At 36.9% G+C, this 20,741-nt stretch overlaps 1 protein-coding gene across 2 annotated transcripts in view; it reads right to left on the reverse strand.

Moving 5' to 3' along the window:
• The window catches only part of SPEF2 (sperm flagellar and cilia associated 2), a 210,248-nt gene that overhangs the window by 143,318 nt on the left and 46,189 nt on the right, over positions 1-20,741 (reverse strand). The window contains exon 10 of one of the 2 annotated variants that reach the window (XM_006156330.2): positions 13,799-13,967. In XM_006156330.2, the coding sequence (XP_006156392.1) occupies positions 13,799-13,967 (169 nt within the window). Of the gene's footprint in view, positions 1-13,771; positions 13,968-20,741 lie in introns of those variants that run through there. The other variant, XM_027774883.1, reaches the window with a different exon arrangement.

A 20,741-nucleotide genomic window follows, 5' to 3' on the forward strand; every position in this document is an offset into this window, starting at 1 on the left:
CAACTGTTACGGATAACTTTTTCTTGGCACACCACTCTGCTAGAAGTGAAGAAGAAATGATATTCTGTGATATCCGAAATACAAATATGGCTTGTAATAGCAGCTGCAGAGGTTGTTGACATCATTGCCAACCCTCAGATTTCAGGAGACATTATATTTATGTTCATCAAGACAAACATTTCTTCATCTATTTACTTCCACGTCATCGTCTTTGGTCCATTTATTAGCCTGAGCCACTGTAAGCACCCCTTCAGCTGCTTAGCTTCTCTTGGACCTAATGGTTTCCTAGACTTCATATACTGATTACTTCCAATCTGTCATATCCTTTTGGTTTCCCACAGTCTAGTGAGTCAGTATCCTTGGTTCCTTTGTTATGAACCAAAGCCCAAAACTTTAAGAACATGAACAAACAGCAACTGCATAAGAATAAATATGCTTGGATGTGGGCTGAGGTACACAGTTCAGGGCAAGCAAAGGATCTTCCATGTATCCACTAGATTCCTAGATTCTAATTCTTTCCAAGTGATTCGATGTTGTTCCAGTAACTACTCCTTGTACTACATCTTCCAAGACAGTTGATTTCAAACATTTTTGACTAGGACCCTCCATAAGAAATGTATTTTATTTTGTGACCAAGTATTTGTGTATAGGTTAACACACAAGGCAGAAAAAGATGTGTAAGAACTCATATTCTTACTATTTGTGATGTGCTTGATTTCTATTGTATTGCAGTACTGTACAGTACATTTTATTATATGAGTTTTCTTTGGTTCTGTTTCCACCATTGAAAAAGCTAATTCTGGCTGTGATCTATAAATTAATTACATGATGTGTTCTTAACACACTGAAAAATAAACAATAAAATATATTATACCAGGAACACTTGCTCTAATTTCATGTCTATAATTACTACCTTAGGTTCATCTCTTAGATATTTGCAAATAGGGTGAGCAAATTCTTAATTTTATACTAACAGTGACTCAACTCATACAATTACATAATTATTTATTTAGCAAAGTATAATTTTAAAATATAATTCACTGTTCAATTTCTCATTAATTTTTTTTATAATTAAAGATCCATCTCACTTACATTTTTAGATCTTATTTGTGTGATTAGATCTTGACTATAAGGTACTTTTCTAAATAGTATTTTAGAAAGTAGTTTCGTGGGACCAGCAGATGGTATAGTGGTTATGTTGCTGGACTCCCATGTAGTCAACCATGGTTCAAGTCCCAGACCCAGTGTCTTAAAACTCATGGCAGGTGTGTGTGCATGCAGATCCAAAAACCCCAATGGGGGAATGGAGAAGGGACTGCCATGTGGCCATCCTCACTGGGGGATGAGTTCTCACTTTCTGTCTCCTTTCTCTGTCTCTCTGATGAATGTATGTGCCCTATAGCAAAAATATCTCTAAAAATAGTTTTGTACAATTACTGTTTGTAATTTTGTCTTATGATTTAAATCCTTAAAAAGAGCATACAATAACAAATTATGATTATTAAAAATGCAATAAAAAGGCTTATTGGAAAATAATAATTAAGTTGTATTCAAAGGAAAAGTATTAGTGAGGGGGAGATGAGGTATTTTTAAAATTCAAGTCCAAATAACTTGGGCAGAAAAATGATGTCTTAACCAGACACAACTCTGTTAGCTATATATAATACTCTAATTCATTAGCCATACTACAAACATATTTCCTTTTATAGGGTTTTAGACATAACCAAGATTGATATCTTTAGGAGTTACTACAAACTTCTGATGTGGGAGGTGATACTTATAAAGGATATTGAAACCCACTATCTGAGCTTAGTAAATACTTTCCCTCAGTGAATCCATATTTGGTAAAAGCAGACCTGCCACAGTTGAATGTGAGTAAGTGCTAGTCAGGAATTCAAATAAGTAGTCTGAATCATGCCAAAAAATTAGACAGAAAAGAATAACCAGGATCTGGTGGGTCTTGAAAATCCATGTACTTGGACTAAGTAGGGTATTGGAAGGGGTAAAAGCAGTCTAAGATCTGCTCTATGACAGAAGTTGTTTGTGACCTGGTAAATTTCATATTTTCCTACTAGGGCTTTGCCTTGGATCTCCTAGACCACTTTGACCCAATTATGTACCATAAGACTAGGAGGTAATAAAAACAGGTTGCTGAAATACCAGGTCTGTTTGCAATAATAGCTTAGGGCTTCTTCAAAGCCTTTGAGTTCTGTTTCATTTTGTTTTGTTTTCCAGTTCTGTTTAGTTTCCAACATGCTGGCTTCGTTGTCATTTTCTATGCTGATTGCTTCTCAGTCGAGGCTTTGGCATGCTCAAAGTAGTTGTCTTGATCCCACTTCCTGCTCTTCCTATGTCTGACCACATCAGAGAAATTATCTTGAACATCTTGGTTCTAGTACTAAGAATCCAACCCTTGGCACTAAAGCTCCTGGCTGACTTTTTTGGCTGGGTCAGTCTTGCTCTCCCACCAGAGGGAACTGAAGATTAAAGAAGCACACCTATTGCTATGGTGACATGGAAAGTCCAATTGGCTATATTCTAGTTACTGTTATTGGGGATTATAGCACTCAGAGTAAAAAAAAAAAAAAAAGCCATATGCCATGAAGATGTAGTAAGATAAAACTTTCTCACTTTTAGAGGTTCTATTTTGTCCTTACCCAGAATTTCTTTCAAACCACCCCAACTCCCTAAGGGAATACAGAGGAAATGCCTGAATTTGTAACTAAGATTAAAGAATTCATGACAGCTGCCCAGTAGTCTCAGGAGAAGCAGAAAGGGTAACTACATTTCTTGCCTAGTTGGGAGTTCAGCTTATGTAATCTGGCAGCCCCCTAGGTTTTCTTGAACATTGCATGAGACCCTGCCATCTGGGTTCCAATGGAAAAGATGGATGTTTACATGTACGGTTGATAAGGAGGCAGAGAAGAGAAAGTGATTAGCTGATATGTAAGTGAATTCTGACTTCTCATCCAGGAATAGTCATGGCTCCATGTTAGGGCCCGGTCTCAAGAAGATCTCTGAACAACTTTAAAAGATGAATTGACCCTGTCAAGTGAGCCTGGAAGTCTTGAAAAGTCACTTGGTCTTTAGTCAGGTCAGAATATGGTTAGTTAATCAGCTGGCTACTTCTTTCTGCAGAGGAGCCAGAGAGTGAGGCTTTTTATCTCTCACTAACCTTGGCAATGTGGGTTCACCTCCTCCAGGGAGAGGTCATTTCTAATGCCAGGAAATGCAAACAAAGCCATGGTAATAAGAAAAAGGTTGTATTTCACCTGCCATCTGGAGCGTCATGCTGGGCTCAAGTGTGTTCTGACTAGAAGCAAAATTGTGAGTAGCCAATGCCTTTCCTATCGATTCATTGCATAGTGAATTCTGGCTCATCAGGAAGTTTAAAGCACGGGTCCCAACCCAGTAACGGTTTTCACTCAATAAACTGATCACATCTGTCCTAGTGGAAGCCGTCTCCAATCTGTCCTGATCTAAAAGTATGGTCAATTACACAGCATTACGCATAGATCACACCCACAGCCTAGAGAGCCACACTTGAGGGAACCTAGAACTTCAGTATGCAATCCAGTCACTCCAGTTTGTAACATGGTCAGAAGTTCAGAAGGCTCAGTAGTTGTGAATAGCAGTTTTCTTCTTCTACAGCTCTAAATCTCAAATTACTAATACTTGAGAGCAGCCAGAATCAATGGGCTGACTGCAAGACTGAATACTAGGGATAACTGAGACTAAGCCGCTCTTAGAGATCCTCTCTCCTGAAAACTTAAATTTTCATATTCTTGGAAACTGAATGACAAGTCAGATACAAGCAAAGGTTGGGACTTCTGCTTAGCACTGTGATTCCAGAAGTGCTCATGGAAGATCAGCAGGGGAGCATCGTAGTCCACTCAACACAAGAAGTCCCTATTCCTGACTCCATTCTCTACTCTGTTAAACCACAGCAGCCATTCCAAGGCATTGAATGTGGCACACTGAGAATTAAAGCAACTGAATGGTTTCCAAAACACCATTACCTGGGCTTGAAAAATTAGTACACACATAAAAATAATAAAGATTCTAAGGCTACAGCATTACTCCTGACCCTCAAGTGTCCTTAGGATAGCATCACACTATACTTCATATCAGATTTTCCCGTGTTTTAGGCCACCAAACAATTCTGGCGGTGGTGGCTGTCCTTATAAAAACAAGAAAATTAATTCCTTAACAGTTCAAACTATGTTCTCTTTATCAGAGAGGTGGTGGTCTGCCTCAGGATAACTTCTATACTAATTTCTGTTTCCTAACTGCTCAAAGAACCCTTTCCAGAAGATTCTACAACTGAATAAACCTATCTACTGTTACTCTTGAGGTATAATTATCTTGGTTAAAATTTATCTGATGTCACAAAATATGTATACACTATGACTTGGTCTACCTATTTTATATCTGCAAAATTCACACAAAATTTTTCCACGTGAAATACCTTATTCCATAGTAATAATCACTGCTACCTTCTCTAGTATTTTTGTTTTACTAATAAGGTTCATAGCTCATCTAAAAAGGGGAGGGAACAAAACTTAAACCCAGCTCTGACTAATGTATGAAAGCCTACTACAGGTCCATTTTACCAAAGAACATTTTTGACAGGCCCTGGATAATGGAAAGGGGTGGTGATGGGAGTTTTGGGGTCTTTCAAGTGGAAGAGTATCTGGTTCTCAGTCCAACATATCTTCCTTATACCAAGATTCAAGATTTTTTTTAAAAATCCATTCAAGCTTCTCAAAATTGTCAGCCTCATTGTGTTTTGCTGTATTTTTCCACCAAGACATAACTCTAAAATTTAATGCCATATAGCCAATTCTAAAATATTATATGGGAAGTCTGAAAATTGATTGAAAAGGTGAACTTGATGCTTAGAAGCTGGCTCCTGTAGTTGCCAAAGTAAGCAGAGGATAGCTTAGAAAATCAGTGGTAGGAAGCCCAGAAAAGCTTTGACCATTCTCAATCCTGCCTGGTCCCAGATAAGAAAGGGCAGAAAGAAAGTTGGCTTCTCCCTATCTTTATGATCAAGAGCAAATAAAAATGAGTAATGGACCTTCACTTTGGCCTTATTCCCGAGAGTCATCCAGGATTCCTTCTTTTTTCCTGTTTTTCTCACCTTCCATTCCATTTCACTTCTGAGTGCCAATTCCTTGGCTTTGTAAACCATTTCTCAATCTGGTCTAATGCCTTCAACTTGATGCCTTAATTTGAACTATTCCTACCAAGATTTTCTAATGAACTTAGCTTAGAAATTTGAAACTAAATATACTCTCCATGATCCAAGCTCCCCTTTCACTTCTTCTACCCCATAAACAAAAATCTAGGCCTCCTCCAGCTCTTTGAAAGCCTTGGCCTGTAACAGAGAATAGGTTTGTTTCTTGGTACCCATAAGCCTAGGGTACGTATAGCTCCCTTTGAAAACTAGCACATTGATATCATGGCCTGTAAGTTAGAATCACTATGCCTGATTAGCATGGAAAAGCATTCTGGGGCATACTGAGGACCTCATCTAGACAAATAAGGCTTAGCTTTTAAAAATTCAGATATGCCTTTTGGTCCTTGGAGAGCTGTCTGTTCAGTTCATCCACCCATTTTTTAAGTTAAATTATTTATTTTTTAAGGTGAGCCAATACATACTCATTATCAATCCTTTGTCTGAAGAATAATGAGCAACTATTTTCTCCTATTCTGAGGGTTGTCTTTTCTCACTAAATGCTGTTTCTTTTGCTGTGAAGAAGCTTTCTAGCTTGATGTAATCCCTTGTTTATTTTGGGGGATAATTGCCTGTGCTTTAGGGGTCTTAATCTCTTATCTTAATGAAAATGCAAATTTAAATCACAATGAGATACCTTTTAGCCCCAGTTACAATGGCTAGGATAAAAAAATAAATTAAAGAATGACAAGTGCCAGTAAAACTTTGGGGAAAAGGAAACCCTCTTACACTGTTGGTGGAAATGTAAATTAGTACAACCACTGTGGAAAATGATATGGAGTTTCCTAAAAAACCTACAAATGAAACTACCATATGACCCAGTAAGCCTATTCCTTGGTATCTACTCAAAGGATAGAAAAACATTCAATCAGAAAGACATTTGTACATCCATGTTTATTGCAGCATTATTCACAATTGCTAAGAAATGGAATCAACCTAGGTGTTCAAAAACTTATGCCTGGGTTAAAAAACTCTGGCACATATTATACTATGGAATATTAGTCAGTCATAAGAACTAATAAGACCCCATCATTTGATTCAAAGTGGATGAAATTAGAGGATCTGAGGTTGAGCAAAGTAAGCCAGACTTTGAAAGATACACACTGTACATCCTTACTCAATATGTACCAAATGTCTGCATTCCATGGCAGAAATGGAGGGATCCAAAGATATGATAAAGAGAGGATAAGTGTAGATACCAGAGACAGTAAGTGAGGGGAGTGAGTTGTAGAGAGTTAGTGGTAATAGGTAGGTGGAGGAGCAAAGGGAAGAAACATTTAACAGATGAATGTAAAATTCTCTGTTAAAAAAAAAAGGGCTCTGTAATTTTTGATTTTTTTATAAAAATAAAAATTCAATAAAAATAAAAAGGCAGATAACCTTTAATTACTGAGGGAATTTAGGGAGATAGAGTAATGAACGGAGAGGAGAGATGGCAACTATGAAATGCATAACCTTAAAACTAAAGTGTAATGGTGGGAATATTCAACACTAGGCTTTTTTCCCCAGCTCCTTTCTGTTTTAAAGTCTAGTCATAATTCTTGTTGTCTATCTTGGAAGATGTTTGTATTTCGTGTTTTAATCGAAATGAGTGATAATGTTGGAGAATTCAGCATAATGGCAGGCAAATTTTTTTTCAGTAGAGAAGCCTCCCACTTCTTTGAAAAATCTGTCTTTTTAACTCCCAGTATGAAAACAACTGCTTACTCAGCAAACTTAAAAGTCTAATGTATTCCTGAATATCTGAAAATAAAATATTTAAACAACTTTTAGGGCTCCCCAGTGCTTCACAAGAAAATCCTTTACATTTACATTTAAAATCAATACTGAATGTCTGCACTCTGTAGCATAAAGTGAAAGACTTGAAAACATAGAAGTAGAGAACAAGACATCAGAGCGTGCATGGAGATTGGTGGAGTAAGGGGCTCAGGAAAAACGTGTTTAACAGACATAGGAGTATATATATGCAGTAGATGAGTTGGGGAATGGCATACCACAAAAGAGTGAAAAAAGATGTTACAATCTTATATGCATATATATGTATACATATATATATATACTTCAGTTTTTAAAAAGAGAAACTAGCAAAGCAAAAATGTAAGGTATACATTGTGTGGTGTTCTTTGTTCAAAACAATGAAAATGAATATGGTAATATCCATGACTTGATTATCACACATTGCATGAAAGCTTAAAAATCCATATTATACCCCAGGAAGATGTATAATAATTAAATATAAATAAGAAATTATTAAAATTTTAAGGGAACCAGCAGTTAGTGTAATGGCTATGTTGATGTACTCCCACGTAGTCGACCGCGGTTTGCGTCTCGGACCCGGTGGCTTAAAACTTGCACCAGGCGCGTGTGCGTGCATGCCCAGGATCCCGAGAGGAGAATGGAGGAGAAGGGATTGCGGCATGACCATCCCCCCTGAGGGGCGATTTCTCGCTTTCTGTCTCTATGTCTCTCTCTGTCTGGCGAGTGCATGCGCCCTATAGCGAAAAACCTCCAAAAAAATTATTAAAATTTTAAAATGAAAAAAATACAATCAATGCTCAGACTCATCAATGGAATCATCTTCAAAGTCAAAAGATAAGATGCAGGGAAAAATGAGGTCTTGAAACAAGTAATTTCACTTGAAATTAAGGGTTTCTATATTTTATTAGTAAGTTTCTACTTTGAGACTGTGAGCAATAAATTTCTGTTTTAGCCATCCAGTTTATGATATTCCATCATGTTAGCTTGAGATAATACAATATATGTCTTCTGGACGAAAAAAAAAAATTAATGATTTACACACACATCCTTTAGATTCATGAACTAAAATCTACCACTGTGCTTGGGTTAGTTACCCAATGATGGCCCTGAGTGGCACTGGCTTCAAGTTGATATTCTGCCAGTAAGGGAACTGATTAAATTATAAACTATGAGAAGTCAGGGAATAAAAACTATGCTGGAGAAGAGAGTCTATTGACAGAAACTGAATCTTAAGTCTTGTAGGATTTGTTTGACCCTAAGACCCTAGACATCATCTTGTTCATACTCACAAACCCTTGAAGATGAATAAGATGATATCTAGAGTCTTAGGGCCAAACAAGTCCAATAAGACTTAAGAAGATAAACAACTCCATGGCTTATTTTGTTTCCCATCTCTATTTTCAATAGAAAAGACCTCGTGATAATAAATGTTGTTGTACAAACAAATTTTGGGATGGGTGTGTATACATGTATTGTAGTGACAGGAGTATGAATGCTCTTTTTGTTATCTTCATTTAAAAAATTTTTGTCTATTATTATTACTTATACACTCAATCACTATACATCATTCAGATTGTAAAGAGACTTTACCCAGCATGATATACACCTCAGACTAGCCCAGTAGAAGATACTATACACATCATCCTCAACAGGTAATAAAACATATCTGTGTCCCACTAATGTCTTACCTCTCTATTTTTTCCCCCAAATTCCCTTTCATACACTCTTCCCTCTCCCACTCTCCTTCTACTTTGTCCCTAGTGTTCATAACAATTTTCAATGTGTTAATGTCCTCCTGCCTTTCAGTCTCTACTGCAGAGTGCGGATGTATCTCTTTCATAGCCTGACTTGCTTCACTCAGGAATAAATCTTCCATATTTGTTCACTTTCTATTAAATGTCAGGGTCTTGTTAATGCAATCCCTATAAAATTACAAGAGACATTCTTCACAGCTCTAGAAAAGACAATCAGAATTCATCTGGAGCCGTAAAAACCCCATATAGCCAAAACAATCCTATGCAAAAAGAGTGGAGTGGGTGGCATCTCACTTCCTGACACCAAAATATAGTACAAAGCTATGATGATCAAAACAGCATGGTAATGGCCCCCAAACAGACATGAGGACCAATGGAACAGAGAAAAGACCCCAGAAATAAACCCCAAAACATATAGCCAACTGATCATTGACAAAGGGTACTAGTCAATTCAGTGGGAAAAGGAAGACATCTTTAGCAAATTGTGTTAGAAAAACTGAGTATACACCTGCAGAAAGATAAATCTGAACTCCTGTCTCTCACCTTGATTAAAAAAAATCGACTCAAAGTGAATCAAAGATCTAAACCTAAGACCTCAAACTATAAAGCTACTAGTGGAAAACACGGGAAACTCTGGGAGACAGTGAGTAAGCAAAGACTTTTTAAGCAAGACCTCCAAAGCACAGGCAATAACCTCCAAAATAGACAAGTGGGATTACATCAGATTAAGACATTTCTGCACAGCAAATGACACAGTAATTAGTGTGAATCGACAACCCTCAGAGTGGGAGAAAATTTTTGTGAACTATACCCCAGATAAGGGACTGATAACCAAAATGCACAGGGAATTCAAGTGGTTTACGTGGAAGAAAGTGATGAACCCAATTAAAAGACAGGAAAATGAGCTGAATAAACAACTCTCTATAGATGACATACGAATAGCCAAAAGGTATAAGAAAAATGCTCAACAGCCCTCATATTAGGGGAGATGCAAATCAAGACCACAATGAGATACCACCTAACACCAGTCAGAATGGCGAAGACTAAAATAAAAACAAAAAAATGATAAATGCTGGAGGGGATGTGGTGAAAGAGGAACTCTCGTACACTGCTGGTGGGAATGTAAATTTGTACAACCACTGTGAAGAACAATATGGAGGTTCCTAAAAGACCTTCAAATAGAACTACCATATGATCAAGCAATTCAACTCCTTGGTATCTACCCAAAGCACATGAGAATGCTCAGCTGGAAAGTGCTTGCATATCTATATTTATTGTGGCGTTATTCACAATTGCTAAGACATGGAATGAATGTCCATAAACAGATGAATGGATAAAATAGTGTGGCACATACACTCCATGGAATATTATTCAGTCAGGAGTATGAATGTTAAACTACAATATATACAGGTACATCTTAAATCTAGTTAGTAGAAAATCATAAACTCCGAATACTATTGATACAAATACATATACAATATACATTGTAAGGTTAACCCAGCAACCACAGTAAACTCAACTGATCATGAATTTAAATAGTAATTTTAAAAACAAAATGGGGTGGAGGGGCCAGTGGATGGTGTAAGAGTTACATCTCTGGACTCCCATGTAGTTGATCACCATTCAAGTCCCAGATCTGGAGGCTTAAAACTCATGCTGGGCATGTTTGCATTAGTGCCCAAAATCTCAAGAGGAGAATGGAGGAGAATAGATTGTGGCACGGCCAACCCCCTCTGGGGACAATTTCTCTTTCTGTCTCTCTGTCTCTCTTTGTCTCTCCAGCAAGCACATGCACCCTATAGCAAAAATCTCTATAAAAATAAATAAATAAATAAATAAATAGGGTGAGTACTAGGGGGTGGGAATCAGGGAAAAACAAACACATTTAATAGACACAAAAATGAAAAGTAATTTTCTAATAATAATATATATGATAATGTCTTTAACTTGGCTAATATGCACTACATTTATGCTGGGAAAAATCATGTTGTACACTGTAAAAATATACAGTGATTAAATGTAAAAAAATTTTCAAATAGCAGCAATTAAAAATCACAACCAACTTAAAACAACATGGATGATATGCTGGAAAAAATACTTCCTACAAATAACAGGAATTCCATCAACTACTTGGTTGTAGGGCATGTACAGTAGGTTCTGCAAATTGCTAAGTGCTTTGTGGCAAAGACTTCTTGAAAATAATCTGTGTATTCAGGAAACCATAGTCATAATCTAAAATTAGATACTAAATTTGAGTAAACTCTTATTCAGTAGGTAAGTGATAATAAGTTCAAGTAAAAATGAGAAGCTGTCTATTGTGATTCATTTGCCACTAAGAGTCTTGGAAATGACTTGCATTGGGGGAGTTAGAGGCTCAAGGAGACAAGTTTGCAGCCTAACAGATTCATTCCCCAACTGTGCAGTACATAAGCAAAAATCTATCTTTATGTCAATTTCTAAGTTCAATATCTAAAATTTTTAATCATGACAGCTTACTCTAACTGGGGAATGTCAATTATTTCAGAATGGTAGGAATGAGCATCATTCTAAGTATTCAAAGAATGTAAACTTCTTAAAGGTTCATTTCTAAGCCTGTGTTTGCTTGAGCCTTAAAAATTCTGAATAAATTGAACAATAACAAGTGTGAACTACTGTTTATTTTATAAAATTCAGGATGTGTTATCTTTCTGTCTCTTGTGATAGTATAAACCAAATAATATATTTTACATGCTGAAATATTTATTTTTCACTGGTATATGGAAACATTCAGGATGAATTCTTGAACAGATCAAAGCTCTATAAATAGAGAACAATAGAACACTTTACATTACATCCTAACATCTGCATATGGCCTGTTTTCCATTATGTAGTCAAAAGGAGCACAGCACATAAACACAGCAGAAATTCTAAGGTCATTTTCATGTCTAGAAAAACAGCAGTCTTACACAAAATGAACTGTGCTGCCAGACATTTACAAACTCCTAACAAAAGTTTACAATTTCCTGCAAAAAAAATATACCAGCTGCTTCAGGATGTGGGTAAGACATGCATGATCCTGTGGTAAGCATTTCCCAAACAAGAAAAATAGAAAGGCAAGTCTTTGCTAACCTGCAGCCTACCCGATTGCCTGATTTATGAGTGCCACAAAAACAGAGTAGGTTGAGCTGTTCAAGGAATAACTTAGAAATAAATAGTCCATAAAACAAAAATATTTTAGGAAAAGTGATTTTTAGGTGGAAAGAAATATCTTAATATTATGTAGCATTAAATTGTAAGTTGATATACTAGATATAGTATATTTCATAATCATACAAAACAAACATTTGGATTTATCTTTTTTAAGACTTTAGTCAATCCTTAATAAGTAATAATTCTTTTAGTGATAAAAGTATAAATTCATTCAATGAAAATATAGTACACATCCAGTTTCTCATAACCTCCCATTCTTTTCTTATCTTTTTACCACAAGCTTATCTTCATATAGTATTTAAATAGTAGAGCTATTTTACACTGTTCCCAGTTTGTTGTCATTCATTCATTCTCATAAAAAAATTTATTATTGACTAAATATCAGCAAATGATTGGGTCAGGTTATCTTCCCTTTGCCTTTTTTTCCCATGTTCAATTTTTTTCTTTTTTAAAGAGATTTTTGCTATAGGGTATGTGTACTCACTAGAGAGACAGAGAGAGTTGGAGAGACAGAAGCAAGAAATCACCCCCAGGGGAGATGGCCACACTGCAATCCCATCTCCTCCATTCTCCTCTCAGGATTTTGGGCATACATGCACACAAGTCCAGTGTGAGTTTTAAGCCACTGGGTTGAACAGCAGTGTACTACGTGACAGTCTAGTGACACAACCATCACATCTTCTTCAGGTCCCTCATACTGTATTTTCTACCCTTCTGAACTCATTTAATAAGATTTCTAATGATAAAAGCCTCATTCTTCCTTCCATAGCTGTTGATTTACCCAGAACTCCTATTGATGGGCTAGGATTTTTCACATTATCTAAGAGTGAGATGGAGTTGATGAGGAGAGGAGAGTGGTGAGGAAAAAAATTTGTATCTGTTACTTGTATTCAACATGTGGTATACTTGGCCAAGTATTAAATGTCTATTATCTTAATAAATTTCATAACAACAAATAAGGAAGGTGAATTATTATTCTCATTTTGTAAATTGGGAAAGTAAGTCTCTTCGCACCTAAGGTCACACAGTTTGTAATTGCCAATACCCATAATAGAACTTTGACCTAATTCCAAAAGTTTTTCAACTGCTCTTCTTAAAAGAACAGTTAGCACCTGATACATTTTTTTAAATTTGATAATAAAATATTGTTTTAATCTATGCTACTCATAAAACCCAGACCTCGTCCTCTTCCATTCTGCCTGTAAAAATAATATTCTATTTAGATCAGTTACAAAAAAAATATATCTTAACTTTTTTTTTTTTTGAGAGGTTTTTGCTATAGGGCACTTGTGCTCACCAGAAAAAGAGAGACAGAGAAGCAGAAAGTGAGAAATCACCCCCCATGGGGGGTTATGGCCACACCGAAATCCCTTCCCCTCCATTCTCCTCTTGGGATCTTGGGCATGCATGCATACGTGCCTGGCGTGAGTTTAAGGGACTGGGTCCAGGACTTGAATCGTGGTCGACTACATGGGAGTCCAGCAACATAGTCATTACGCTAACTGCTGGTCCTAACAATGGTTTTTGGAGGAAAGGTGGACAGTTCACACAAAGAAAAATGTTCATTAATAACTTACAGCATTTTTAAAGTTCTGAAATCTTTCTCAGACATTATATTGCATTTTCTTTTCTTTTTTTTTAGACCATTCTACAAATATTGCTGAGAATAATAGATAATAGATTATAGTTTATGCATCTTAAAATTAGAACAATAAAATAAAAATTAAACCAAGGGAAAATGCAAACTTAAAATGCCTATTTTTATTAATAGGAATGAAATAAAATAATATCACAAAATTAATATTAAAGAAAAATAATTTATTATGCCATATTATAATTATTCCATATCAGTTTATACCTTATATTCTTCATAATCATTGTTATCTAGCAAGTCTCTTTTCTCCAGTTCTATAAGTTGTTCTGTAGAGGGCTTAGTAGTTAGCTGCTTAATAGAGGCTTGTTCATATACAGGCTTGCCATGAAAAAACAGTTCCTTCCAATCATGCATCAACTTAGATGGAATCAGACTATTGGGGAAAAAAAAAAGAAGAAAAAGGTAGAGATGAGTCAATGGTTAGTCAAGTACGTATTTTAAACCTCAGTCTTTTTCACTGTTTATGTAATTAACTCACTATTATCAGACTTAAATGGAAACAATTACTAAAATATTATTGTATGGGTTACTAAATGTGCAATGACAAAAAGACTAATATACATTAGGTTTTTTTGTTATGAATTGTTTACAAATATGTAAACCAGCTTGTATCTTTTTTTTTCTTTTTTTTTTTTTTTTTAGGTTATTATCATAAAGTGTGTGCACTTGCTGGAGAGAGACAAACAGAGACAGAGTGAGAAATCATTCACTGAGGTATGGCCATACCATTGTCCCTTCTCCTCCATTCTCCTCCTCCTGGGATTTTGGGCACACATGCACACACAACTGGCATAATTTTTAAGCCACCAGGCTTGGACTCAAACTGTGGTTGGCCATGTAGGAGTTCAGTGCTTTAAAAATTATGTCACCTGCTGACTCCAACTAGCAGTTATCTTAAAAGGGCCTCAAAAAGCATTCAGTCCATCCATTTTGCATTAGAAGACATTGGTACTACAGCATTTAAATAATTTTCTAAGGTTGTACAGTCATTTTATAATAGAACTAGGAATTTAAAAACTTAAGTTTTCTAGTATTTCATTCTGATACATGCGAACCTGTGGATGAACCTTGGAAATATGCAAAGCGAAAATAAGTCAAATATAGGAATATGATTTTACGTATACTAGGTACCTAGAATAGGCAAACACATAAAGACACAAGGTAGACAATATTATCAAGGGCTAGGAAAAGGGGAAATGGAGAATTATTATTTAATGCAAACAGACCTAACAACTTATTGAAAGGGTTATGTGGTCAGGAGTCTTGAAGAACTCCTAACTGTCCTCATATTCAGGGACTTCTTGCCCCTTTCTCCAACACTTGTCAGAGTTTATAAGGAAGAACTCCCCTGTGCTTCCCTATAATATTTTAATATTTTTTTCAAATGATGATTTTACTATGACATTTGTAGAGGATCTAAGGTTTTGTGATTATAATATACTAAAGCAGTTCATATATTTTGAAAAACTTAGAAGAAAAAATGAACTTAGCTTGTCTAAACTTTACAGTGCAATTATTTTTACATTAAAGGATGTGAGGATAAAAAGCACAAAATAGTAAAATCAGAAACACTTTTTAAATAGCTTCTCTAATCTTAAAGAACATTGTTCTCTTTTTTCCTTGCATAGGCTCCTCCTCCTCCTCAAGATTCCAACCTCACTGCTTCTAATGTATTCCTTTGAGAGTCACCTGGTGTGACTTCTGGGCCTTTTAATGTTAACTGAAATTCTTAAGAATCATGCATACACTTGGGCTGGCTGTTTCATTTTCTCAAATGATTCATATTTCACCAGCTCACCTCAGGTCAGCTTGATCCGATAAAGCAAATAATAATTAAAAATAAGTCAAGTGAGGAAGAAATACTACATTCAAACATGAGGTGCTTTAGAAATACTACCACACTTCTCAATTTTGAATGAGCTTTTGTCTTTAAACGATTTGTTCTGGGGCCATCAGGTGGCACAGACATTAAGGCACTGGATCCCACATGGCCAATGGGTAGTTTGAGTCCTGGATCCAGTGGCCTGGGAACTATGCACAGGCACATGTTTGTATGTGCCCAAGATCCTGAGAGGAGAAAGGAGAAGGGATTGTGGCATGGTCATGCCCCCTTGGGGAGGGTGACTTGTCACTTTTCCCACTTCTCTCCCTGGTGAGTACATGTACCCTATAGCAAAAACTAAAAAAAAAATTAAAAAATAAAACAAACCAAAACAAAAACACTTTTGTTCCAAAAATTCAAGCCATGTGATCTGTGAATAATTTATGCTATTTTTGTGGATTTTATTGTTATTTAAACATACTTTTTTTTCTTAAACTTTTTTTGTCTTAGGAGCTGAGTGTGCTTGTCAGAGAGATGGACAGGCAGAGAGAGAGAAAGAAAGAATGAGAGAGCAAAACAATGAGAAATCACTCCCCATGGGGTATGTCCACGTCACATCACAATCCCTTCTTCATTTCTCCCTCCTTTCAGGATTTTGGATGCACACAGATGCGCCTGGTATAATTTTTAAGACACCAAGGCTGGGACTCAGTCATGTGGGATTCAGCCGTCTTAACCATAGGCTGGTCCATCATTAAACTTTTATTTTGAGATAATTGCTGTTTCATATGAAGTTATAAGAAAAAATGCAAAGATCTATATATCCTTATTCCAGTAACTGTAGCATCTTGCAAAACTATAGTACAATATTGTGATCGGGGCACTGAGATAGACAAGATACATCACAGAACTCCCCATGTCGCCCTTTATAACCACATTTGCTTCCTTCTTGCCCCTACTCCCTCCTTAGCCCTTGGCAATTGCTAATCTTGTTCTCACTTTCAGTCATTTAGAGAATGCTATATAAACGAATCAGGTAGTATATAACCTTTTCTTCTAAACTGACAAATTTATGTGAGCTGAGTTACTCTTCTCTACTTCCCAGACTCCTATGACATGAATGAATGACTAATTCCTGCAGCGTCAGTAATATTTTTTCAGTCCATCTTGTCCCTGTCATTCAGACTAGGTAATTTCTATGGCTCTATTTACTAGTTCATTGATTCTTTTCTCTGTCCCTTTCATTCTGCTGTTAAGCCCAACCACACAGTTTTTTTTTTTTTTTTAATTTAAATGAATATACATGTCAGTTATAAAATTTCAATTTGATTACTACTTATATTGTATATCTCTGCTGTGATTAAATTTTGATTAACTTTTCTTCATCTGTTTTAAGAACATTTGTAATTGCTCATGAAAACATTTTTATGGGACCAGCAGTTAGTGTAATAGCTATGTCGCTAGACTCCCACATAGTCGACCGCAGTTCGAGTCCCGGACCCGGTGGCTTAAACTCACACCGGGCGCATGTGCGTGCATGCCCAAGATCCCGAGAGGAGAATGGAGGAGAAGGGATTGCGGTGTGGCCATCCCCCCTGGGGAGTGATTTCTTGCTTTCTGTCTCTCTGTCTCTCTCTGTCTGTCTGGCAAGCACACGTGCCCTATAGCAAAAACCTCTTCAAAAAAAAAATTTTATCATGGGTGCTTTAAAATCTTTATAAAAAATTCTAACATCTCTGTCATTTGAGGACTGGCATCTGCATGAGTTTCCTAAAGCTGTCAAACAAGGCACCATAAATTCGGTGGTTGAAAATGACAGATAACTGAAGGAGTCACAGTTCTCAAGCCTAGAAATCTGAAAGTGGTGTGTGGGCAGAGCCAAGTTCCTTCTGAAAACAGTAGGGAAATCCTTCCTTGCCTCTTCCTAGCTTCTGGTGGTTGCCGGCACTCTCTGGCTCTCCTTGATTTGCAGCTGCATCATTCCTTGCCTTGGTTGTCAGTTGGTGTTCTCCCTGTGTGTCTCTTTTCCACTTTTATAAAGATACTGAATTAACCAGTATGATTTCATCTTAACTAATCAGGTCTGTTAAAGAACCTGTTTCCAAATAAGGCCATATTCTGGGGTTATGGGGATTAGGACTTTGACATGTCTTTGTGCAGGACACAATTCACATAACACCATCTGTAGTTTGTCCTTTTACATTCAGCTTGAGAGGTGATTTTTTTTTTTAATTGAAATTTGGACATTTTTGTATTACTTTTTAAGTCATAGAACCTAATATAAACCTTCTGTTTAGCTGCTTTGTTTGACACTACTCTGGCAAGGAAAAGAGGAGGTACCATCTTGTATCTGACAGGTGTGAACACAAGTCCCTAAATGGACATCGTTTATACCAGAGAGGAGGAGGGCCTTGTTACTTCTGGGAGAAGGTGGGAATTCTGCTTTCACAGAGTCTCTGAGACACTGCAGTGGGGGTGGACTTGTTATCACTTGGGGATGATGAAAGTCTTGACTCTATTAGATCACCTCTCAGAGAGGGGAGGAGGAGGAGTGCCCTGTTACTGTTAGGTAGGGACAAAGTCCATGTTTCCTACTTAACATTCTCTGCCACCACCCTGGTGGGTATGTTGAGGTGCCTTGTTGCAGCCTTGTAAGAGTGGAAGATAAGGCTCCCTACCTGACCTTTGCTAGAGTAGGTGGAGGTGCGGCTGCCTTTTTTTTTCTCTGTGGTATTTGGATGGAACAGAATATTTATTGTCTAATGTTTTCCAACTTTTTTTTTTTTATATAAGCCAGAGGGTGTATGCTGTCAGCAGAGAGAGATAGAGAAACAGAAAGAAATAGGAAGAGGAAAAAAGCACCTCCCAATGGGGGCTGTGGTCACATTGCAATCCCTTCTCCATTTCTACATCCTGTCCGGGAGTTGGGGTATGCACCTATCTGTGCCCATGAGATTTTCAGGCCACAGGAATTAGAATTTGAACTTCAATCAACCATGTAGGGTCCAGCTTCCTTAGCCACTGATGGGACTAGACCCCAAAAGGTTTTTTTATTGCCACATGACTTGTGGACTCAAAAAAGTGACAGAGAAACAGACACACAGAGAGAAAGCAGTAGGGTATGGTCATACCACAATCCCTTCTTCTCCATTTCTTTATCTTGTTAGGATTTGGGGCATACATACATGTGCATGCACACACATACATGTACACACACACACACACACATTGTATTTTTCAAGTTGTCTAGCTTGGATTCAAGCCACGGTCAGCCATGTAAATCTAGATCCCTTAACCACTAGGCTACAAGGCCTAGTGGTTTTCCATCTCTTTAGGCTGCTCTTTTACTTATCCTTTGGCTAGAGAGCAGGCTTTTGTGGGGGCTATTTCTGTCTGGATCATTGACATGTCTGTGTTGCTAGAATATTCAGCTCTGAGTAAGGCAAAAGGAAACCTAGGTAGTTTACCACCATGTCACTCCTCTGGTCCTGAGGTCACTAACCAGTCTCACTTCTCTCCACCTTTCAGAGCCTTTCTATATGTGTTTTATATATAATGTCTAATGTCATGGCTAATGTTTAGCTGTACTCAGAGGAGGAAAAGGAGAAAGTATACCTACTCTGTTTTCCCAGAGTAGAATGTGATTTGTCTATTTTTGTCTTAATTTTTAAATTATGAGCCTTTATTTGTTTAGGGAAATCAATCTGTTTTACTGTACTTTATTCCCCTTTGAATTATTTCATTGTTTTGCATTTAAATCTTCTTTTAATTATTTCTTATAATTAAATCCATTTCAAGCATTATATCTTTTCCTTTTTGAATTTTTTTTTATAGTTTAGCTTCCTCATAATTTTGTTCTTATAGTATCTAAACTTTTGAATTTATATTGATCTGAAAAGCTTTTTTTTTTTTTTGAGAGGTTTTTGTTATAGGGCATGTGCGCTTGCCAGAAAGACAGAGAAAGCAAGAAATCACCCCCAAGATGGGATGGCCACGATGCAATCCCTTCTCCTCCATTCTCCTCTTGGGATTTGGGATCTTGGGCACACATGCACATGCACCCGGTGTGAGTCTAAGCCACCAGGTCTAGGACTTGAACCATGGTTGACTACATGGGAGTCCAGTGACATAGCCATTATACCAACTGCTGGTCCCTGAAAAGCATTTGTTAACATTCACTATTTAATTCCTTTCGGTTTCAGTGTTACTTATCTCCTTTCAAATTTTGTACCTTTTTCATTTTATCTTCAAAATGATCTCATCATTATTTTATTTAGTAGATTTTCATATGGCAGTGGGCCAGACATGTGTTTATAGGCATGAGAGTGACAGAAAATTTCATTATGTATAGAGGTGATGGGATGCTTTCCCTCTTCTGTCTGATCCTGCAGGTCACCAGGTTTTCATTCATTTTATTGTGAATTCTCAAGGAGATCTCAACCTAGGTAACTTGAAAGGTATACAAATTTAACTATACTGCCTTATCCTTGACCATGTAGAATTATTTTCACTGAGATCAACTGTGGTACCATTCCTCTTCAGCTTTTAAGCACAGGCCATCATGAGAAAAAAGTCTAAGTCCAGATACTACATTTGTTTGAAAAGCTTTGCTGAGGACATTTTTCACTCAATTCACTACATTTCCTAGGGTATATCAGATCAGCTTACTTGATGAAAGTATTCTAAACTGAAATCAAAATTTTTTGTGTGTTTTGTAGAGAATTTCTATGTTTATTGTGGCATTATTCACAATTACTAAGACATGGAACCAACACAAATGCCCATAATCAGATGAATAGACTGAAAAACTGTGGCACATATACTCTATGGAATACTATTCAGCCATTTAAAACACCAAGACCCTGGCTTTTGACAGGTAGTGGGAGAATATGGAAGATTTACTCCTGAGTGAAGCAAGCCAGGCTATAAAGGAGAAACATTATACGTCCCAATTAATATATACCGAGTGTCTGCACGCTACGACTGAAACTGATTGACTAAAGGATATAGAAACACAGTAAAATCGGGGCTGGTAGGTGGCATGGTGTTAGGGGCGCTGAACTCCCACATGGCTGAACACGGTTCAAATACTGGACCTGGTAGCTTGTTAAAAAACAAACAAAAAAACCCCACCACGGTTAATGGATGTGAATACCAGATATAGTGTATGTGAAAGAGTAGAGTCTGAGGAAGGACATTTAGAAGAAAAATAGAGAGGCAAAGTATTAAAGGGACAAAGAAATGTGGTATAATCTGTTGAAGATAATTTTGTAGTTTTATCAACTGGTCTAGGGAGAAATGTTCACATGTTGGAATATTCACTTT

Source organism: Tupaia chinensis, unplaced genomic scaffold (assembly GCF_000334495.1).
Source record: "Tupaia chinensis unplaced genomic scaffold, TupChi_1.0 Scaffold000489_1, whole genome shotgun sequence".
Lineage (NCBI taxonomy): Eukaryota > Metazoa > Chordata > Mammalia > Scandentia > Tupaiidae > Tupaia > Tupaia belangeri.